Here is a 21,306-nt window from a genome sequence, read left to right as displayed (position 1 = left end):
GAGACTGAGCAATCCGTAGGGACCCTTACGTGATGGTTCATTTCACGTGCTAACTTGGCTAAGCCAGGTTTAGTACCCAGCTATTCCGTCAAATACCAGACTAGATGTTCCTGCAAAGGCAGTTTTAAGATGTGTTAACGTTTAAATCGGCAGATATTAAGCAAAGAGGTCATTTTCCATAATGTGGGTGGGTCTCATCCAATCAGTTAAAGGTCTTGAGAAAAAAAGAAAGAGGTCTTCCGGAAAATGTGATTCTGTTTCTAGATGCCGTTAGACTTGAAACTCAGCACCCACGCTCCTAGGTCTCCTAGGCCTGTTGACCTGCTCTGCAGATATCAAACTGGCCAGGCCAGAATCACATGAGTCAACTCCTTAAAATACATCTCAATTTCCCCCCGCCCCTCCCCCCATATATATCCCCAAATGTGTGTGTGTGTGTGTGTGTGTGTGTGTGTGTGTGTGTGAGAGAGAGAGAGAGAGAGAGAGAGAGAGGAGATATGCCTGCCTCCCAGGGACCTTGGCTAATTGCTCCGTGCTCTTACCTGCACAGTATGGAATTCAAGGTCTCTGGTCCAGGTGTCCAGGGAGGCCTGTGAAAAGCAGCATTTTTCAGGAATTGAAGCAGCTGTATCTGCTCTTTATTCCCTAAACCCTCCTCCCTACAACTTCCCCTATAGCTCTGATGGAATATCATTCATTTCAACGTTTATAGAAAAAAAAGATTTAAATCTCTAAGTCATAGTGGCAGATGTCCTGATTCAAGCGCTGGAAAAATCGTTTAGGTCAACTTTTTATTAAAAGCTGAGACAAAGAACAAAAGAGGGCTCCGAAAAGAGGCAAGCAGCTCGTTTCTTAAACAGCAGAAACCCCCCCAGGAATGGTGGCCAGGTCCAGAACCACAACCCAGCCAGCAGCTGGGAGGGTCTCCCCCCGTCTTCTCCCAGCCTCTCCGTCCCCAGGAGGAATCACCGACCTGAGCGCCCACAGCGCAGCTTGTTTGAGCTGGTTCTGAACTTTACTTTAAGAAGTTACATAAACTTGAAGTGAACACGAAGTGAACGTTTAATCATTCCCCTTTAAACTTCGAGTGCGTGTTGGGAGTTCAGTCACACTCTCAAAATCTACCTGTTCAAGTTCTCACCCCCAGGATCCCAGAATCTGGTCTTATTTGGACGTAGGACTTTTATAAGAGATGATCAAGTTAAAATGGGGTTATTAGGGTGGACCCCGATGCCATCTGAGTGGGGTCCTCATGAGAAGAGGAGGACCCCATGGGAGAGACCATGGTGGCCACGTACGATCCAAGGAATGCCCAAGATGGCCAGCAGGTCTTGGAGCTTGACCGAGGGAGAGAGGCCCAGAGCAGATCCCCCTCGTAGCCCTCAGGAGGAACCAACCCAACCGACGCCTAGATCTTGGCCTCCCAGCCTCTAGGACGAGAGGCAATGCATTTCCGCCCAGTGGAGGTCTCTGTCACAGCAGCTGGATCACCATAAGCCCTTCGCCTCCCTCCTGCACAGTTTGTCTTCCAAAACCCCAATGTCCCATGGTAGAGAAGACCTCCTACTTCTGTTTTCTAGGAAGCAACATTACTTTTTTTTTTTAAACAAGACTGACTTTGGGCTCCACACAGCTTTAACAACCAGTTAAAATAAAAAATGCTGCCTGCAGCCCCACCTCAACCTAAGTTCTGTCCTCCACAGCCCCCTTTTGAGGAAGAGGGTCCCTCAGGCAGGTGCGCACACGCACACACACACACACACACACACAGGTGTCTTCAGGTGAGACACGCGTCCCACTTTTACAAATACAATCTCTGCCTTCCACAAGAAGAAATAGAAGGGTAAGTCTTCACATCACAGCACTGGAATCCCAAGGGGGAAGTTTTTTTAAATTCAATTCAGCTCATTTGTCTCCTAGGAGAAAAAGATCTGGAATGAATAGGAAAGAAGAGGCCATTCTTGTCCTCAGGGACAGAGCCTGATGACATCCTTGGGGGACATGGACCCTGAGTCACACCCCAGTCACCTGCACGCGACCTGCAACTTCTGTCCCCGCGCCCCCTGTCCCCACGCCCTGCCCCACCCATGCAGGGTCACCTCTCCTCTTGGGCCAGCCAATGGCAACTAACTGGTGGGAGCCCGCGGCTGTGAGTGGCTTTACCGGGAGGGCTGGGTCCTCTCAGACCCTCTGAACGCTTTTTCTAACAAGCCCCATTCCACTTTCTAGGCTCCAACCGAGACAAGTTGTGCCATCTAGTAATAGCCTGTAATCTAATTAGCAGAAGTATCGCTGCCGTTTGGAGAAAACAAATGGATCATAGAAAATTGAAATGCTGTTTGCCCATTAGTGTTCCTATTTAAATCCTAACCGTTCAATATTTCAACAAATGTTTAAAACGTTCAGCATGTGTCTCTGGGCCAAGTGAAATAATCACCAGAGAAAAAGGCTCTGAATGAAAGAAGGGGCCATTTCGCATCAGGATTCTGGCACTTTCTGACAAACGCTGGGGCTGAGGAGCGCGCCAAGGGCATCAGCAAGGAGACCCGGGGCTGCTTAGGACACGTAGACTGGGCACTTGCTGCAGCTAAGTTTGCAGTGTTATTTGAATTAAACACAAACCAACAGGCAGGGAAGCTTACCAGTTAATTCTGCATCCCCCAGACTCCAGCTTGAGGGCCACGCTCAGTGCGGGTGACCAGGAGAGGCCCCACCCTGCCTTAAGACAAGGCCATCTGGTGGTGATAATGCCTCATGGGCCACACCTTCCCCCTCACTTTAATCCCCGGGGTGTCCCACCTGAAACCTTTACCTTCTCCACCTACTTCCCTCAGTCCTATCCATTTCCCAAGACTTGGGACAAGGCTCCCTGGATTCTCTGATCTATTCATTTATCAAGTATTTATTGAGCACCTACTAGATGCCAGGCATCATGTAGATGCCAGAGATACTGACCTGATCCTTGTTTTATGGAACTCAGTCCAGAGTGGGACAGAGACACTGACCAAATAATCCCCAAACAAATGAAAAACTGCTCATGTGAACAGCAGAATGCAGAATGTGGAGTGACGGCCGCCGAGGAGGGTGGACAGAGATCAGGGGACGGCAGGGGTCCGTGGGGAGCTGAACTCGTGTTGGGGTCTGAGGATACATGGACGCTGGCTGGGAAAGAGGGGTGGGGAGAAACTTCTAGAAGAGGGAACAGTGTGTGCACAGCCCTGGCGGGCAGAGGAGGCACAGCAAGCCTGAAGGGCCAGGGTGGCAGGCACGGAGCAAGCAGCAGGGGATGGGGCTGGGACATCAGGCAGAAGCTGACCCACACGGATGGCCCTGCCAAGGGTCCACTTTCTGGGAGAAGGACCCCCCTCGGGCTTCAAGCAGGGGGTGACATGATTGACAAGAGGCCAGCAGAGGGTGAAAGCTCGCTCTGGCTGCCGTGTGGGTAAGAGGGTGGGGGGCAGCCACCGGGGAACCCAGGGAACAAGGGAGGAGACGGCAGAGGGGCAGGGCAGAGGCTGGGACCAGGCGGGGGACAGGGACAAGAAAGCAGAGGAGAGACTTAGGAGCCCACTCAGCCGAGGGGCTGGCTCTGGGGATAAGGAAAAGAAGAGAAAGCTTGAAGAAGGTCTTTCAGGCTTCTGCCCCGTGTCCCTGGGGAGGATGCGTGGGAGGACAGCTTGCTTCTGGGCACACTAGACTGGAATCATCTTCACTCAGGCAAGAGAGGTCACATGTGGTAGGAACTGGCCAGGGGCTGGGGCTCCGGTCCCCACCCATCCCTGCTCGGCTGCTTTCCGCCCGACGGCCACATGGGAGCTGGTGGCTCAGCCCCTGCCAGGCAGGACCCACCCTCCGAAAGCTCCTTCCACCCCGTCGTCCTGTGCCCCACAGCTGGTCTCAGATGAAGAGGCATCAGCCCAGGGACAAGGCTTACCCTGGCTCCGCCTCCGGCCCTGCATGTCCTTCCACCGGGGCCACCTCGCTCTCCTCTACCCCAGCAGCCTGACCCGGAGCCCGAGGCGCACCGTCTTGCCACCCCTAACCCACGCCATCACTCTCCTCCTCCTCCACTTCCTCAGGGCTGGCCCTCCCCACACCCTCTGGGCATTAACTGCCCGGCCAGCTCTGCTCAGGTCTGCATGCCACCCTCTCCATGCCACAGTCTCCCTGGCATGGGTCCCCCCGGCCTCTCCTCCCTGGCCATTCCTCGTCACCGTCTTTGCCCCTTCCCTCTGCCCCTCGCTCTCTATAGGAAGGGCAGCCATGCCTTCGCCCCTGGCCCGGCGCCTAGGGATGAGCCCTGTCCCGAGCTCCCACCAATTCACACAGGATCGTCTCGTCCTGGGCACAGCTAGACCCAGGGAGCCCCAGAGAGAATCCTCCGCAGGCAGTGTGTGTGCGGGACTCGGGGGACCAGGAAAACTTAACCAGAGAAAGGAACGGAAGTGGCCGGGCAAGGAAGATCCCATGAGGGAATTCCTGAGTGTCCCAGGACAGGTTCCTGTGACGGGGACACAGGGGACATGGCGGAGATTTTCAGAGAGAGAGAGAGAGAGTGGGAGTGGGTTCCCTGGGAAAAAACTGAGAAAGAAGAGCCCACTTGACGGAGACAAGAGGGAGGCCCGTGCTCCTGGCCTTGGGTGTGTGGGATTGGAGGTTGTAACTGATTTTTACTCTGAAATTAACCGTTTCCCCTCAGGAATGTTCTCCACGGCATCCAGTCACCACAGAGCTGACTGGACAAGCTCGCTGTCCTCCGGAACGTTCCCTGCTCCTCGTCTTGCTCTCTCCTGGCATCCAGCTGTATTCTGGGCACCTGTCTTTTTGTTTGTTTGTTTGTTTGTTCCTTTTGGAGCGAGGACAAGGGTTTCCAACCTTGACTGCTCATCGGAATCATTCAGGGAGCTTTAAAATACATTGACCCGAGATTAGATATAACTTTCTGCAGCGGGGCCTGGGCACCCGGATGTTTAAATGCTCCCTGTGACTCTGACAGGTGGCCACAGGGAGGACTGCAGCACGGGGACTGGGCCGCGGTGCTCCAGCAAACCAATTCCCAAGGGCTCAGTGACAGGGTGTCCGTCTCTTGGTACCTCTTGTCCCACAGTAACCAGCTTCCTGTCCACCCTCCCCTCTTCCTCAGGGACACTCACCTCATACGGCTCCTTGGGGCCCCTGCACTTCTCGATCTGGTACAGCTGGGTCTTGTAGCACACACTGTCCTGGACGTCGGACTTCTACCAGCAGAGGGAAGAAAAGCAGAGCGTAAGTCTGAGAAATGGAAATGTCCATTAAGCAGTCATTCATTTTTAAACCAGAGCTTGTCTGGGACAGTGCCAAGAAGGGTTGGTAAGCCTTGGCAAGGTGCCGCCTCATCCGAGGACGCAGCATGGAGGGGACTGGACCCAGAGTCTGGCGGCTGCTTCTATTATGGGCTCTGAAGCAAAGGGCCGGTGACCCTCCAGTCACTACCCACTGCTGGGCTTGGGTTCTTTCATCTGAGGAACAGCGATTGCTCCAGGCTGGAAAGCAGAAGCCAAACGGGGGGAGCAGGCAAGACAACTTATCTTTTGGAAAGCACTGAACGGGGTCTAAATCTCACTTGTCTGCTTACTTTAGCACAACATAACCCTCCAAAGGGAAGCCACTGCAATTCATCCTGTGCCTTAAAGAAGATGGATAACTGCACCTAAGATGATAAAGGTGGAATTTTGACTGGAGACAGAGAAAATGAAGTGGCTAATTATCGAATCAATCAATCAATATGAAAGTGGAGAAGGCAGGAGAATGATGGCATGGATTAGGGGTGGGAAGACAATCAAGAGTGCCCTTACAGACTCTCTAGCTTCCTCGTTTTAAAAAGAAGAAGCCAAGAGAAAATAAAGAAAAGGCAAAAATAATTAAGGTATCATATACTACTTTTTAGTTCAGTGGATTAGATTTAAAAAATTATATGTGGATGGTTAGTAATTGGCTGATAAGGTTAGTAACCGGGATGGTGCGTACGGTGCGATTAAATTAGCCACCTCTGGAAATCCCTGAGCAGGCCAGCCGTAGTTGTCTGTGGAGATTAATTCACTTTGGATTAAAAACAGCCACTTGCCTCCAGTTTGGATTATCAGACCAGGCATGCCCGACAACTGAAGGGTTAAACGTGAAACCAACACACAAAAAAGGAAAACCTTCTCCTGTTTGAACTGTCAGCTGAGTTTCCAGGGAATGTTCTCAGCAGACAAAACCATGCCCAGCAACACTTGACACTCCAAGTCCAGACAAAGCAGAGGGACAGAAGCGTAGCAAAAAGCTAAACACCCAAACGAATCAAGAGTTCTCAGCAAAACAGCTTTCCTGATTCAGATGCACCATGTAATTGTTTCACAAGTGCACAAATGACCAAATTTTTTTAAATCTGAAAATGTGAAAGCAGCCACAGGAAACTATTTTAAAAATGAACACCTCTCCCATCTTACTTGGTAAAGCACTCAAAAACCAGAATGTTTGGATCTGTTAACTTAGGGAAGCGGCAGTCATGCCGTAAAACATGAAATCATGAACTTTATAATATGGCTAGTTTCATGAAAATCCTTCTTGATTTTCAAATAACACTTGTCTCTTAAAAAAGAAAATCAGTGTGTTAACTCTTCTCTTACTTGAGAACCATTTGAAAACTTTTGCCCTCTCTAGCATGGTGGTCTCCAAAGAGTATCACCATGAGCCCTTAGGAGTGGAAAAAGTATAGAGGGACGTAGATGATATGCACATTCAGCCATCAATCATAAGCAAGAACCACTGTACTAATATATCATCTGCATTATAAAATATGCAATAGGAATTTAAAAGGATAAGATAAAAGAAATTTGGAGCATATGATTCAGCTTCAGGTCCCGTGTCTTTTGAATTGCTCATGATGAGAATAGAGAACACTGTGTGGTACAGAGATCTTTTTAATCTCTCCTTATCACCTAGTAAAATCCTAAATATAAAATAATAAACTATGGTATGACCTGTGAAAATTCATGTGCTAATAAAAGTTTGTTTCCCCACGTGGTCAAGTTAAGAGGTGGTGGAACCTTATAGAGGCAGGGCCTGGTGCAAGATAATTAGGTCATTGGAGACTTTATCTTATGGAGTGAGGCAGTACTCTAGGAGGAGGCAGTTACAAAGTGAGGCCATCCAACATACTTGGCTTTTATCCATGTGGTCACTTTTCTTTCCTATTCTCTGCCATATTGTGATACAGCCAGGGAGTCCTTCCCAGAGGCCAAGCAGACGGAGCTTCCTGATCTTGGACATTGAGCTTCCAAAACCATGAACAAACTACCTCAGGTAGTTTGTCACAGCAACAGAAAATGGACTGATACATGCACTGAGTGTCAAAAGTCCTGTTTTTCTGGGTTTGACACCTTTCCTACAGTAGATTCCTATGAGTGATGCAACAACACTGAAATGCAACCTCAAAGCTACAAATCTATTCCCAGTGGAATAGATTCTCTGCTTACACAGAGCATATTTTACACCCATAAAACATCGTTCTCATTTTGAAATGCCTTTCACTGTAGAGAATGTTTCTTCTCTTGGTGGTTCATCAAAAAAAAAAAAAATCTGTGGATAATTCCCTACGGAAGCAAAATCTAGCAACTATCTGAAGCTGAATCAGCTTGGAAACATCTGTACTTTCATCCAACTGTTCAACAAACCTTCTGTAGAGCTCCCTCATATATCAAGCCATGTTTTCTAGCCATCTCCCAAATCTATCCGCTAATGAGACAAACTGACCCTCTTGCCTTATGGATAGTATTTTGGTCATTTCTGCCATGGCAGGGAGAATATGGGTTCCCCAGCTACAGATGGATTTTCATCTTTTGCTCTAATATTCAAAAATATGATTGGAAGAATTTTGTGACATTATTGGGCTATCATGTGACTTTTAATAGCACTGAGAAAGCTCTAAAAGATTATTCTTACCATCTAGATTCTAAATGGTGTCCCAACAGAGACAACGGCACTCTATCAGATCGCCAGGTGCCACCTACACAGGATCAAGGTAATCCTTCATGAAAGCAAATATTCCATCGAATCTTAGATGGGCTTCCTACCAATTCTGAATTTCTTTACTGACCTCCTGTTAGATCTGGTCTGCACTAACCCAGCTGAATAGAAGCAGGGGTAGTCTGGTACAGGATCTTTATGGTCTTAGATCCATTTTAGGTGTAGAATTAGTTTAAGTCATTGTCAACTTGGAAAGAGATGCTTTAGTCAAAAACAGGTGCCGAAGCACATCAGCTCTCCTTCCCAGGCACAATATGAACTGCTTGTGGCCAGAATGGTACAGGACACCAAATGCACTTGACACATGACACCAGGCATGAACTTTCTGACACCCAGACTGCACGAAGATACAGGGTCAAGCTAGTGAAGCTCAATTTCATTCTTATTTTCTGGAGAAGTGAGTGTCACTACAGGCATCCCTCAGTGTCCTCGGGCAATAGGTTCCAGGACTCCCACCCCTACCCCCAGTGGATACAAAAGCTGCCAATGCTTATGGAAAACAATGTAGAATTTGCATATAACCTATGCACACTCTCTTATTTGAATCTCTAGATTACTTGGGCTACCTACAAGATAAATGCTATGTAACTAGCTGTCATACTGTATTGTTTAGGGGAATAACGACAAGGAAAAAAAATTGTATGTGTTCAGTAGAACATACATGACAGAGGGCTGTCATGGCTTTCTCAAATACCATGCTGTATGGATGAATGCCCAAGAGGGTCCTCTCCCCAACTTTAATGAGAGAAGCCCTCAACAGCTCTAACCCGGGGGAATCTCATTGGGGCAGAAGAAAAACAGGCAACAACCCCTCACCATTCTGCCCAGGCAGAATCTCAGGTTAAAAGCGCTACCTGAGAAGCAGGGTTTGCTACCCCTTTGTCCCTCCGACTAGAAACTCAGCTTTGCATCAGGTGAAGTTAGTAGCTGGGATCAAGTGTCAGCAACTGGGCGACCACGCTGGACAGAAACAAACCTCCCCCAGGGTCCCACTTACCCCTGACAAATAGCGCTCAAGTTTCTTGTTTAAGAGGAAGTAGATGGCGAGGATGTGGCAGGCACGGTTGGACAGCACCGTGTTGATCACGTCACTGTTCTTGTAGCCCAGCTTCTCCGTCATGTGCAGCACCACGCTGGGGCTCAGGTCCTCCAGAGAAATCCTGCGAGGCACAGAGACAAGCGGTCACCTCTCCACTGAGTGGCTCACAAACAAGGCCCCCTGTGGACAACCAGGTCTCATCCTTCATTCATCCACCTGACTGTTGAGAAATTCCATGCATCCAGGAAAGTGAAGGGAACGGTATACAGCCAGCCCTCCAGATCCAGGGCTTCCCCACCCATGAGGTTCAACCAATACAGATGGAAAATGTGTTTTAAATTTCTCTGTACTGAACGTGAACCGACATTTTTCTTGTGATGACTCCCTAAACAAAGGCAGTATTGTAACTATTCACATAGCATTTATGTCGTATTTGGTATTATAAGTAATCTACGGGTGTTTCAGATATATAAGAGGATGTGCATAGGTTATATACAAAAACTATAGTATTTCACTGTGCGTAGGGATTCGAGCATCTGTTGAGTTTTGGTGTCCCAAGGCAGCATCCTAGAACCAGTCCCCCCAGATACAGAGGGATGACCATAATTGCCTCATGTCACACCATCACCTGGATGTAACAACTACCATTTCACTACACTTGCTCCATTCACTTTTTTTTTTTTTTTTGCCAAGGTATTTTAAATCACGGGCACTATAACATTGTATTTTTAAACCCTTCAGTGTATGTCTTTGAACCTCCCCTAGAATATCCCCTATAGGATCACGCTCCCTTAGTATCATCTTAATAATTCCTTGGTATCCTCTAATACCCAAATCACATTCAAATTCTCCAACTGCCTCCCAAGTCTCTTTACAAATAGACATTTTCCATAAAATGTATTTCTTGCCCATGGGTGGAGCCCACACTCAACCTGGTCTTTGGGACGGGAAATAAAGGTATCCAGAAGCTGGCCCACACCACGGTCAGGAGCCAGTGAACGCTCACAAGTTCACAGCGGGGAACCGGGGTTCAGCTGGGAAGTGGGGTGCTCTCAGAGGAAGACAAGCCGAAGCTTCATCACAGGCGTATTGTGAAAAACTCACTAAGTCAGAAGGCTTAAGAAATCCTGGGCATTTACTTATTCACTCATTCACTCACCCACCCACCAAATCCCTGCCTCTTGGAGCTGACATTCCAGTGGGAGAGAGAGAATGTAACTTGATTTAGTCCTCCTGATGGTCCTGTGAGTAGATTCCATCATCATGCCCATTTTACAGAGAAGAAAACCAAAGCCCAGAGGAGTGAAGTAATTTTCCCAGAGTCACACAGGCGGAAAGAGCAGCCCCAGAGTTATGACCTGGACAGCCTGGCTGGGTCTGGAGGCTAAACCTCTACACTCACACCCTCTCAATGACACACAGAATGGCTACAGAGCACAAGAAATCAGGCGGAGGGTCCTAAGGCACTGTGTGCAGGTAGTGCAGGGTGCATCATCCTAAATCTCTCAAGAGACACAAATAGGGCCCTCCGTGAGCAGAAGGCTAAAGCAAATGGCCGGAGAGTCCCATAACTGCCACCAGAGGGTCTGAAGACATTTCTGATGGAACCTCAGAGGAACCCCACAGTGCAACCTATAATTGTAAAAAAGCAGGGGCCCCACTTGCCCAGCCCACATGGCCAGCTGGCACCCTGCGGAGGGTAAAACTGCCTCCTGACCATCATTTACCATCCGTAGGTGTGACCTACCTCTGCTCTCCTCTCACTAGATGGGAGTCGGTTCTGCCTCATCCCAGACAAAAACAAACAAACAAAAAAACAGGCCCAAAGAACAAGGGGACCCTTCTCCTCACTCCTGTGTACTATAAAATTACAAATTCTAGGTAATGGCCAGGAGGGAAGTTGAAACCACTAGTTGTAAAAAAAAGATATTAATAATGTTAGTTCAAATTTATAAAACCACTTGTGGTTGGCTAAACCTCTCAACACGCAGGGTGAAGATTGTTTGAAAATGCATGGTAGGGGCACTGGGGGTGTGGTCCTGCTCCTGGCCAATCAGATCACAGCGACACTTGCGTGGCTCTGCTCCTGGCCAATCCGACCGCACCCACACTCACACGGTCCCACCCCCTAGTCCAGAGCACGTTCCTGGGAGGTGGTGAGGCTCCACTGCCCAGGGAATGGGGGATAGTGTGGCCAGGGATGTTCTTGGGGCAGATACTCCATGGCTCCCTTTATATCAATTGTCTTCAAAAACAGGAGAGGCCTGCCCAAACAGGCTGTCAACAGTTTCTTGGCTGCAAGTAATACATATTTAAAACATTTTCCAATAAATAATGTATATATTTGGCATTCTCCAATGTCTGTTATTGAGTTTGTATCATCTCTGAATGTTTGGATGACACAGAGAATAGCAAACTGTTCCAGAATGTGAGGTATAATTTAAACCAAGTACATCTCATTGAATCTGGTTTTATACCATTTTGGACTATTCTGTATGGCCCATCACCTCCTTTCCTCCCACCCATCTCCAGAGCCAAAGGAGAGGTGGGGAGCTGTCCAGGACCCTGTGGGGAGGCAGCAAGAGGCAGCAAGGGTGGCTTAAAAAATGTCTGTGCTAGACCTAAGGGGCAGCCAGGCTCCCCACAAACATGTATGGACTGATTGGCACGAACATTTATTATAAAAAATTCACTTCCAGAGTTACTTTCCTCTTTCCTTTTAGAGACCAATTCAGAAGTCCAAATAACTTTATAGGAGAAGGTTTCACAGAAGAGTGATACAAAACCTGGGACCTTCCTTTCCTAAAGGAAAACACTGACAATGTCTAAAATAATCAAATCTGGGGCTAGGAATGTTGGGAAACTATAAACCATACTTTAGAAATAGTCCTTTCTTTAATTGTATGTTCTTTCTCCTTTTATCTATGTGTTAGTAAAACAAGAAAAGTAAGTATCAAAAAATATATTTTCATCTTAAAAGATAAACATTTTTCAAAATAAAGACTATAAATAACATGGACCTCCCCCAAACCGTTTGGAATTCTGGCTTCCTGTCTTAAAAATTGAGCACTAATTTGACTCTCGTATAAAATGAGTAATGGGCCTTACATAAACAGAAGACACTGAGCTGTGGGGGTAAGGGGAGGTTTATAGATGAGATCTTAACCATGTTTACAACCTACTTAACCAATTACATGTTCCATCTCTGTGTTTCTGACCAAGTTCAAATGAAAAAAAAAATCAAAAAATATCAATCTGGCAAAACCAGTATAGGAACTTGAACTTGAGTTTTAATCTACCAAATCCTGTTTACAAATGTGAGAAAGCTCCAAAATAAGACACCACATCATGACTCTCGGTCAACAAAGATGTGGCCAACAAGGAGGAGGCTGGCTGGATTTCTAATACCAACCCCACCCCTTCCACAGCTGAGGAGCTGGTGGATGGATTATGCTCATTTAGGTGGCGATTACATTAGCTTAATGGCTCATCTGGCTGCCACCAATGCCCCCTCCTTTAACAGAAAGCACACCTGAGTGCTGCTATCCATTGGTAATGAGGCCCGGCCCCTCAGCTCTGCTTTCTGTCTCACGTTAGGGTAATATTTCTGGTGTGTGTTTCAGATACTGGCCCAAATTGAGCAGGTGTTGGAAAACAGCAATCTATTTTCAGGTTCCCTTGGTAACCTAAGTAATCTAGACTTTGTCTAAATTACCGCCCATGAGCCAAATGCTAGAATTCTAGATGGCAACTGTGCAAAACCACCTCCTCCCTGACCACAGCAAGTGTAAATCTGGCCAAGCAGTGTGGACAAAGTGGTGTGAAGGGGTCCACCCGCCCCCCCTTCAGGTCTTCTAGACCTACTGAGCATTGCAGCTCTGATAAGACCTGAAGCGTGTTTTCAGAATTTTCTAGGCATTTTGGAACTATGACCACATAGTTCCCTGCCCTGTCAGTCCCCCCTCGATCAGCAGTCCTCTGGTCCCCATGCAAGTGTGGTCAAATGTGCAGGCCTCCCTAGGTCTGAAAGAAGAAGAGCGGTGCTCAGACCTGCAAGGTCTCGGGCCGGGGGGTCTCCAGGTCTGCTCTAAAGCAGCCAAGGTGAGGGTCCCTCCCTCCCTTGCTCACATTGGTTAATACTATGTCAGATGAGTAGGACATGCTTTCTTGTACTTGTTCTCAAAACTGTAGTCAGCACCCCAGCATGGAGAAGCCTGGGCCACACAAAACGCCTCCAAGTGTTCCTGGCTGTGGATCCCTGTCCATAACTCTCCTTAATAGGCCCTCCTCATGGATACTGACAGGTCAAGCCTGACAGGAAGTCCACAGGGAAACCCAGCAGGAAGCGAGTGACCCCTACCCCCTCTTCTTCCTGCTCCCCAGTGCATTAAGTTGGAGTCTCAGGTCTGCAAGAAACATCAGGGACCAAGAGGCCTCTGAGGAGTGGTCTGAAGGAAAGTTCCCCAGGAGTCTGCCTCATGTTGGCAGGAGAGTTCGGGGGTGGATCACACAGGCACACAGGCTCACAGACACACAGGCGCGCGCACACACACACACACACACACACTCCAATATACACACGTCACAGTTTGTCTACATGGTCCCTTCATGGGAACTAAAGAGCAGCACCCCTCAGGGAAGACACAGGCCCTTAAATAAAGGCTAGGAGAGGGGAGCACGGCCTGGATTTCAGCCTCCACTTGCCCCTCTGAACAACCACGCACGCTGGCCCCGTCTTCTTCCTCTTGTGCACCGAAAAGGCGGCTCTGCTTTGAACCCTGTGCGACCTGCTGTCCAGAGGACAACCCAGGGCTTGAAGGACAGGCCCTGTCTCTCCAGAGGAGTCCCTCTGTGTGCACTAAATTACCTGTTGGGGTAGGTGACGTTGCAGGGCACTTTGCCCGTGTAATTCTCATTGAGCCAGCGGTTGGCCAGTGCTTGCTGAATATTTGGCCTCTTCACGGGATCTGGTTCCAGGAGAGAGCGCAGGAAATTGATGGCTCCTGGAAGACATTTGGCAAAGAACATGCTAGTTACAGGCTGAACGCAGATGCAGACGCCATGAGCGTCACAGCAGGAGACCCACCAGCTCGCCTGTCCCTCCCAGGCCACTGCTGCTGGGATCTTTGTGTCTCCAGGGAGCGCTTTGACTCAATCACTCACAGAGTATGAGTTCCGCCCCACCTCCCCCCGACAGGTGGGGTTTTATTTCATTATTATTATTTTTTTTTGGTACCAAAGATTGAACCTAGGGGTACTTTATCACTAAGCCTCATCCCCAGCCCTTTTTTGTATTTTATTTAGAGACAGGGTCTTGCTAAATTGCTGAGGCTAGCTTCAAATTCACGATTTTCCTGCCTCAGCCTCCCGAGCTGCTGGGATTACATGTACACACCACTGTGCCCGACCCAGATAGGGTTTTAAACCCCATTCCTTCTCTCTCTCTCTGTCTCTAAAAAGGGATGCAACTGGCACGTTGGTATGTGACAGCAAGAACCAGTTTGGTTTCCCTAAGTTGTGTGCTTCCCAGCACAACCAGTGGTCTCTTACTGTTGTTTAGAATAAACCAAGAAAGTGTGTATTTACACACTTGAAGGACGAAAGAAAGTAAACAGAAAATGCCTGCTCTCAGGGAGTTACTCAGCACCCAAAGGAAGCCAGAGGGACAGGAGAGGCCTTCTAATTAGACCCCACGCTTGGCCTTTTCCATGGGGCAGGCACCCAGCTCTCAGAAGCCCAAGGAGGTTCTTTCTTTCTGGTCCTTTTTTTTTTTTTTTTTAATATTTATTTTGTAGTTATAGGTGGACACAAAATCTTTGTTTTTATTTTCATGTGGTGCTGAGGATCGGTGCCTCACGCGTGGTAGGCGAGCGCTCTACCTCTGAGCCCCAGCCCCAGCCCGGGTCCTTTCTTTTAAACAGTTCTCCACCGCTGCCCACTTCTCCCCAGACTCTCTGAACAGATGACGCAGTGCCCAGACTGGACAGAGTCCATGCCCACCAAGTCAAGCTCTTCAGGCTGATGTGACACCAGAGAGCCACATGCTCTGGCTAAAGTGCTAAGTAAGCTCTGTAATGGCGACTCGCATCTTCAATTCCTAATTTGTGTACAGAGCTCCAGCAAGCACCACGCTGACCAGGTGGACTCCCTCCTTTTCGTGCATGGGCAGAGTGTATGCCAATAAAGTTTCCCCTTATTTTTTGGCCTCAGGAGTTTGCCGCAGTCACATTAGTCATGCCGAGCATGCTGTGTGCGGACAGGATATGAAAACCTGTTGACAAAACTATAAAATCCCAACAACCCCCTTTCCTTCTATCGCAGGCAAAAGTCATCTTTTAAAATGCGCTGGGTCTGCCTTCGCTGAACAGTCTCAGAACACCTGCTATCTGCTGAGCTCTGGAGATCAGAAGCTAGTTCATCTCCAAGCACAGCATTTGCATCTTTTAAGATTCTAACAAGGGAGATAACTACATGACATAAATATATGCACATCAAGGTCACGGACTGCAAAACTGTTCAGCTTGAAAACAGGCAGGGTGTCCACCTGTGGTCAGAGAATGCCGGGGATCACTGCAAAATGACGATGCTCTGACTTGCTTGAGTTCTGGGATTACGACATTTTCTCATTCTATATTTCTTATTTTAGGGAGCATTATTGTAATGTCTTGCAATATAAAAATATTCTTTTATGTAGCCTTGTACATGATATCCAATTTCCAACATCCCAAATAGTAAGTCCCAGAAAAATAATCTGAATTTACTTGGTCTCCAAATTTTTCTATCTTTTCCTCCAAAGTTATTTTTCCAGTTTTCTACGAGGGCTCCACTTTGCAAGGAAAAGTCATAAAAAATTCTCATTTTCTTACCAGCTTTTTGTTTTCATTTTAATGCTAGTCTTAAAAACGTATTAAGGAATATTTAATGCCTGTCATCCCAGGGGCTTGGGAGGCTGAGGCAGGAGGATCACAAGTTCAAAGCCAGCCTCAGCAACAGCAAGGCACTAAGTGACTCAGTGAGACCCTGTCTCTAAATACAAAATAGGACTGGGGATGAGGCTCAGCAGCTGAGTGCCCTTGAGTTCAATCCCTGGTATCTCCCCCCAAATAAGTTATATTCTGTGATACAAGAATCAATTCAATGGAACTCTCTCTTGCTAGGTCATGCCCCAGGTGACTCCTCCAGGGAGGGTTCCCAAGTAGCTAACAAGGTCACCAGAAGGTCATGTCCATTTAAGAATGAAGCAGGTGAGAACATATGTTAGACACCAGAATAATCACGAGGAATGTTTAATGTCACAAAGGTGACAGCTGGATCTCAAATAAAATGTTCCTAAAATGTTCTTCAGTGCAACAGCTCTCTAAAAGAAGAGGTCCCTCTTTTGGGACCTTTCATTTCCCTTCCCTTAGCACCCTCCATTGCCCGGTCATTTGGATCTTAACCAGGGGCACCTGCTGGTCAAAGGATCAAGATACGGGATCGATGAAGGGAACCGGGGAGCTGTTGAGTAGGATGACTTCTGAGACGTCTCTGTTGCTTACCCTCAAAGGACATGAACAACCCTCCCAGATGATGGCCGGGCCTTGGCAGAGTGTGATTAACCAGAAAAGCTAAGGATAAACCGGCTGTGCGTTTTTGTTCTATTTTCACAGCCAAGCGCTCTGCATCTTCACAAACTGCTGATGAGCCCAAGTAATTTTAGTTCAAATCTCTGCTGACGAGTTTTATTCCCTTGGACGTCACAGGCATTGCACTGCTATCCTAAAAGGACTTTGAGTGCATCCTTCGACCTCTTTGGAGTTTGTGATAGGTCTTGAATACCTCTAGGTCTCTGGGGCAAAAGGGATTAAAAATATTCCCCACCGTCCCAGAAAGCCACAGTGAGCCTGGCCTCACGCCACCTCTCTCCCTTGTACCCTTCGTCTCTCCATTCAGGCTGGGAGAGTTGGGAAGAGCCACAGGCTCCGTCACCCTCAACACAGCACAAGCCACATGCTGACGCGGTGTGGAACCCTGTTTCCTTCTGCAGCCGTCACTGTGCCGAGGCAAAGGGCTGCGACAGGGAGGAAGCCGTCAGACTCAGGAGTGACTCCAGTCGGACACAAGTGGAGTGGAGCCCCATCTCCAGGGCTGGTGCCCCCTCACCTCCCTGGAGAAGGAATTTTTTGAGTCTGTCAGCCAAGTCTTCTTAGAAACCTTAACTAGCACGGGCTCACCCTCACCCATGCCAACACTTCTCCAGCTTCGCTCCGGTGAATCCGTGGCACAGAACCCTCTAACTCTGAAGTGACTCTTGGGCTGTATTGTAAATGCTACAGCTGGGGTGCAACGATCAAAGAGCAAAGAGGCAAAACTTCTAAGCCGTGAAAGGCAGTACTGCTCTATCATACACAAGGGCCAATGCGTGGAAAGAGGAAATCATCTAGAAGAGAGATCTGGAAGGGCCCAGAAGCTTGCACGTCCACTGAGGTGACAGAAATGAGGGGCAGGTTTCAAGGACTTGCAAGGATAACAATGCTGATTCGACGCAGATTTCAAAGATTCTTTCAGCTGATTCTAAAAAGATGACGAGGATAAAATAGATATGATCATTCCAACTGGGAGTGACAGAACTGTCAAATTAATAAAAATGTGTGTTACTGAGGCACGATCAAATTGACGTATTTTCAATCTGGATTGACATTACTCAAAGCACAAAGACCTACCGGCACTAGATACTAGTAAATCTTAGGGAGGGGAGGCATCTTATACTCAATAAAATAAGGAAATGAAAATAGCACAATACAGTGGCAAAATCTAGAAGCCAGGCAGGCAGATGTGATCCCCCTGAGACTCAGCTTCCTCGTTGGTAAATTGGGAATAATGGTACTTACACACAGGTTGAGTTGGAAAAATATGTGAAAAGCACCTACGAACGGTTATTCCATAAACAGCAACTACTCTTTTTTAGGGTAAACTGGTCTTCCTGAAAGATACAGGTACAGGTGAGCTGGGCTGGTTGGAATGGAGAGGAGATAAACCAGGTGGGGTGCAGTGGGTTGGAAAAACAGGGACGATGAGGACAGCAGCTGATGCCCAAAGCCCGAGTCCTTCAGTCCATAAACAATAGATGATGCCCGGGGCTACCTAGCAGCTGGTGCTGGACCCTTCTGCAAAGGGCCAGTTTCCAGCCCTGAGTAGTCAAATGAATGAGCAGGCTGTCTGCCCAGGCCACACACGCACTTTAACTCCAGAGGCAGCAGCATAGAGTCCCTGAGCATCAACCGTGGGCAAACCCTACACCTGACACCTGGCATAGAGGATTAAGCCCTGGTTGAGTTCCTTATGTATACCAATAGTTTTAAAAGCAGAAAAGGGAAACCAGACTCCTTAACTGGAAAATCAGATCTAGAAATGCAATTCATGCTTGACAAGTCAAAAAAAATAAATTCCTGTAGAAACATGAGGCCCTTTAACAGGCACACTCACGAGCTGTGCACAGGGTCCAAGTAAAAAGCTCTCTGCTCAAAGCAGGAGCCATGTGAAGTCACAAAGTCAGACACCAATTCCAGTGACCCTGAAAGCACTTGGAAAGGTTTCAATATTTCCTCTCTGCAATGACCTCTAGACCGTTTCTTAACATTTCAAAGTGTGCATTTGTTTACTTTTTTAAAGAAAAATTTAATCTTCCCAATTAAAAAAAATACTTAGAAACCAGCCTTAGTAGGTGGGCAAGGATACTGGGAGGAAAAACATGGCACGTCTCTGAAGTAATGAACTGATTGTCTCGTGCTCTTAAGCCACTTGCCTTTGTGTGGCTGCCCAGCCCAGGCCCATGATGAAAGCAGGCTGAACTGCCAGTCCTCCTGCCACAGCCTGTGTGTGTCTCACACTAAGGCACCTGGCAAATCTCTTTGGCTTCCCACCTTCAATACACATGGTACAGTGGCACTGTTCCACCTCATTTCCTAAATGAAGTTATGTGCCATGCTTTAGAAAGCTAAGAGGTTTAAGTGGAAGGGACACACTGTAGGAGATTTCATTGCTGGTGAAATACCTTTGGTGAAACACCTCTTTCCCTGCTTCCCTCTGCATGGACCAATAATCTTGGAATGGTAGCTGTTCCACTAGCCTGGGGCTATAGGAGGGCAGAGCCCTTCAATCTTTGATCCAACTCTTAACAGATATATAGCATGAGTGGAAATAAACCTTCATGATCTCAAGACTCTAAGAACGGGAGTGGGAGATAATTGTTACTGAAGCTTAACCTGGTCCATCCTGACTAATACAGTGAGAAGGCAGCAGATCAGCAGTTCTCCAGCTGCTCAGGCTCTCAGTGGGATTCAGAGTGAGCACCACCTGCCTTTTCCAGGCATGCAGTGCAAACACATTGCTACTGTACTGTGTTATGGTCAAAGCAAGTTCCAAACCATCTGAATCACTTTCGAATCACCCTGAGAGATGGCAACATTCGTTGACTATACAATGCTGCTACAAATGGAGGTTGCAAGAGCGAATACAAAATGGTGCAGCTACTCTGAACATGAGCATAGCAGTTTTTTACAAAACTAAACATGTACTTACTATTGACTCAAAAATTTCAGTTTTAGGCATTTGCCCCAGAGAAGTGAAATCATATCCACACAAACATCTGCATGTGAATGTTTACAGCAGCTTCCCTCATAACAGCCCCAAACTGTAAATGACCAATGGTCCTTCAGTGGGTGACTGTTACCAACCTTGATATATCTATGCCAGGGACACTACTCGGCATCAGAAAGAAACAAGGTCCTGACGCATGCAACAACTTGGATGGACCTCAAAGGAATTACGCTTAGTGAACAAAAAGTCACATATGTATACACACCTACACACACACATATACACATGCATAAACACACGCACATATATTGCATTTTTGAAATGACAAAAGTGACAGATATGGAGAACAGGACAGGGGTTGGCAGGGAGAACGGGAGGGAGGGAGGAGCAGTGACTATAGAGGGACCACACAAGGGATTCTTGAGATGGAACTGCGCTGTCTCTTCACTGTGGTGGCTATAATATGAACCTACCTCTGTGATGAAATTGCATAGAACTAACTACGCACCAACACGGACATGAAAACCTGTGAAACCTGTGGAATCTGAATAAGGCCAATAGATTTTATCAGTGTTAATTTCCTGGTAGTGATATCATGCTACCACTATCCAAGGTTCTGCCATTGGAGGAAATTGAATGAAGGCTATATGAACCTCTCCGTGTTACTCTTACAATTGTGAATCTGGAATAATGCCACAAAGAAAATTATTTTTTTTTAAATATTCTTATTAGTTGTTGATGGACCTTTACTTTATTTATTTATTTACATGCAGGGCTGAGAATCAAACACAGTGCCTCACACCACACATGCTAGGCAAGCACTCTACCACTAAGCCACAAACTCAGCTCACACAAGGAAAAGTATTTTTTAGACATCTTATTAATAAAAACTATCCCCTTCACTCTCTATCCCCTTATGCTGATTTTAAGTTAAAGCACTTACGCTACCAAATATTGCAATTTAAATGTGTGTGTGTGTATTGATTGATTGATGGATTGATTGGCCTTACTCATTGAATACAGTATAAGTTCTATAAGGGCAGAGACTTTGTTTCTTGTGTTACTGGCACCTAGAATGTGCCCAGCACACAACTGGTGCATAATACATGTTCACCAAAAAAGTGAATGAAGGAACGAGAATTCCCCATGGTGCTTTGCAGCACTTTCCAAATTTCTGAAAGCTGTAAAAGTACACATAATCATTCCTTCACCATATTGCACATTTTCTACCTCTAAGAGTTAACAGCTCTCAAAGCAGAAATGTTTCTTTTCGAAGACAGAACTGTACCATATCTTCCCAAGGATGGAAGGCCTCCTTTACTAGCTTGCAACCTCCAGGGATTCCACCCTGCCTCACGAAGGTGACAGTGTGGCCTGAGTTCATGATTGCATACAAGAACTCACTTCAGGGCTGGGGTGCCGCTCAGGGCTAGAGCACTTGCCTAGCCTAGATAAGGTCCTGGTTCAAGCCCCTGTATCACAAAAAAAAAAAAAAAAAAATTCTTTTTAAAGGACCTTTGAGAACTCATTTCAGCTTTGATTCCACTGGGCAAGCATGAATTCAAGGTGAGCTTCATGGATGCTTTATAAACTCAAGGAAAAAAAAAAAACAACACCTAACAGTAGTAAAATAAATGCTA

The 21,306-nt window shown here is 47.1% G+C and overlaps 1 protein-coding gene across 4 annotated transcripts in view; it reads right to left on the bottom strand.

The window, feature by feature from the left end:
• Positions 1 to 21,306, bottom strand: part of Hunk (hormonally up-regulated Neu-associated kinase) — a 99,708-nt gene that overhangs the window by 10,259 nt on the left and 68,143 nt on the right. For 3 of the 4 annotated variants that reach the window (XM_005323539.4, XM_078044530.1, XM_078044531.1), the window contains exons 6-9: positions 13,956 to 14,091; positions 9,047 to 9,209; positions 5,154 to 5,237; positions 543 to 590 (exon numbers count right to left, since the gene is read on the bottom strand). In XM_005323539.4, the coding sequence (XP_005323596.1) occupies positions 543 to 590; positions 5,154 to 5,237; positions 9,047 to 9,209; positions 13,956 to 14,091 (431 nt within the window). The remainder of the gene's footprint in view (positions 1 to 542; positions 591 to 5,153; positions 5,238 to 9,046; positions 9,210 to 13,955; positions 14,092 to 21,306) is intronic. The other variant, XM_078044529.1, reaches the window with a different exon arrangement.

This window comes from Ictidomys tridecemlineatus, chromosome 3 (assembly GCF_052094955.1).
Source record: "Ictidomys tridecemlineatus isolate mIctTri1 chromosome 3, mIctTri1.hap1, whole genome shotgun sequence".
Lineage (NCBI taxonomy): Eukaryota > Metazoa > Chordata > Mammalia > Rodentia > Sciuridae > Ictidomys > Ictidomys tridecemlineatus.
Note: the sequence above shows the minus strand (reverse complement) of the source record. Positions and strands in the feature narration are given on the sequence as shown.